Source organism: Arachis ipaensis, chromosome B05 (assembly GCF_000816755.2).
Source record: "Arachis ipaensis cultivar K30076 chromosome B05, Araip1.1, whole genome shotgun sequence".
Taxonomy (NCBI): Eukaryota; Viridiplantae; Streptophyta; class Magnoliopsida; order Fabales; family Fabaceae; genus Arachis; species Arachis ipaensis.
This window is the reverse complement of record NC_029789.2, coordinates 148969317-148970637: the sequence shown is the minus strand read 5'-3', so window position 1 is coordinate 148970637 and position 1321 is coordinate 148969317. Positions and strand designations below refer to the sequence as shown.

The 1321-nt window shown below is 28.6% G+C and overlaps 1 protein-coding gene across 1 annotated transcript in view; it reads left to right on the top strand.

Moving 5' to 3' along the window:
• Positions 735-1321, top strand: part of LOC107642245 (tryptophan aminotransferase-related protein 4-like) — a 5910-nt gene continuing 5323 nt past the window's right edge. The window contains exon 1 of the mRNA XM_016345536.2: positions 735-1037. Within this exon, the coding sequence (XP_016201022.1) occupies positions 754-1037 (284 nt within the window). The 5' untranslated portion in view covers positions 735-753. The remainder of the gene's footprint in view (positions 1038-1321) is intronic.

Sequence of the window (1321 nt, the reverse complement as noted above, 5' to 3'; positions counted from 1 at the left end):
CTTAATTTTTAATTTTTAATGCTCTGTTAAATTGCATGAACAAGAATAAAGGCATTGAGTCATGTTTTAGCAGTGATTTGAGACTTCCTATACAGAGTAGATAACCTATAACCATGACTTGAATATTCCTTGCTCTTATCTTAAATAATGACAAGATATACGTACTATAAAACTAATTTAAAAATAGCTACTGAAGTCAAATTAGTACTTTTTTTAGTTTTTGTCTTGCTGTTTCTTGTTTAACTTTTTTAACTACTAAATTATAATTATTTTTTATATATTGATTGTGTTACATAATTATAATCTATAATTATTTAAATATTTGATGAATTTAAATAAAATCATTGTATTGTCATGTTTTCGGCAACGAGTTGAAGTTTCTTAATAACCGGGATTTGAATTTTCCATGATCTGAACAAAGACAAACATACTATAAAAGGGAAACATGTGATTATTTGAAGTGTGAGATAATAGACATTGCGTATGTCATGTAAAAATTAATTAATTTCCATTAGAGGAAACGTGCACTCAATAAATTATAGTTATATATTGCAATGAAATTAATCTTTTAGAATAAGTGATTTTATAATATAATACGAAATTATTTATAATTCAAAAATAAGTTAGGTCTATGTGAACCCAAAAATAAAATAAAAAAAAACTCCTAATTTGATTTTGAAAACTGATTAATCTGGGTGTATATATATATAACCATTAGCCACAAAGTTATCATCAGAAGCTTATTGACCAAAAATGATGAGTCCAAGTTATTTAGCACTCATCACTATCATCATCATCTTAATTTCATTGTATAGCTCAAACTTGTTTGTGTGTGGAACAGAATGGAAGCCAACTTGGAGCACCGGTGCGGCGGAGGAAGCAGAGGCAGTGGCGGCGATACCATGCTCCGGTCATGGAAGGGCATACTTAGATGGCTTGGTTCTGAACGGCCATGAACCTGTTTGTGAATGCAATCCATGTTATAGTGGTTCCGATTGCTCCAACTTTTCATCTCATTGTGCTGCTAATGCTGGAGAGTAAATCACTAAACCCTAATCACTTTCGTCACAAAAGACTAATATCCGTCATTTTAAATATATTTAGAGATAAATTAGGAAGTAATGTTATGGGATTAATATAATTTATTATTTTTGTTTAACGATTAGTCAATAATATTTAAAAAGTTGAATAAAATTGTTAATGCTTAATTTTTTCTCTTGATATATAGAATCTCATCCATGCATGAGGAGAATTTAACTCAATCTCAATTTTTATTTTCTATATGATTTTAACCTATGATTAATAATGTAAAAGAATTGTT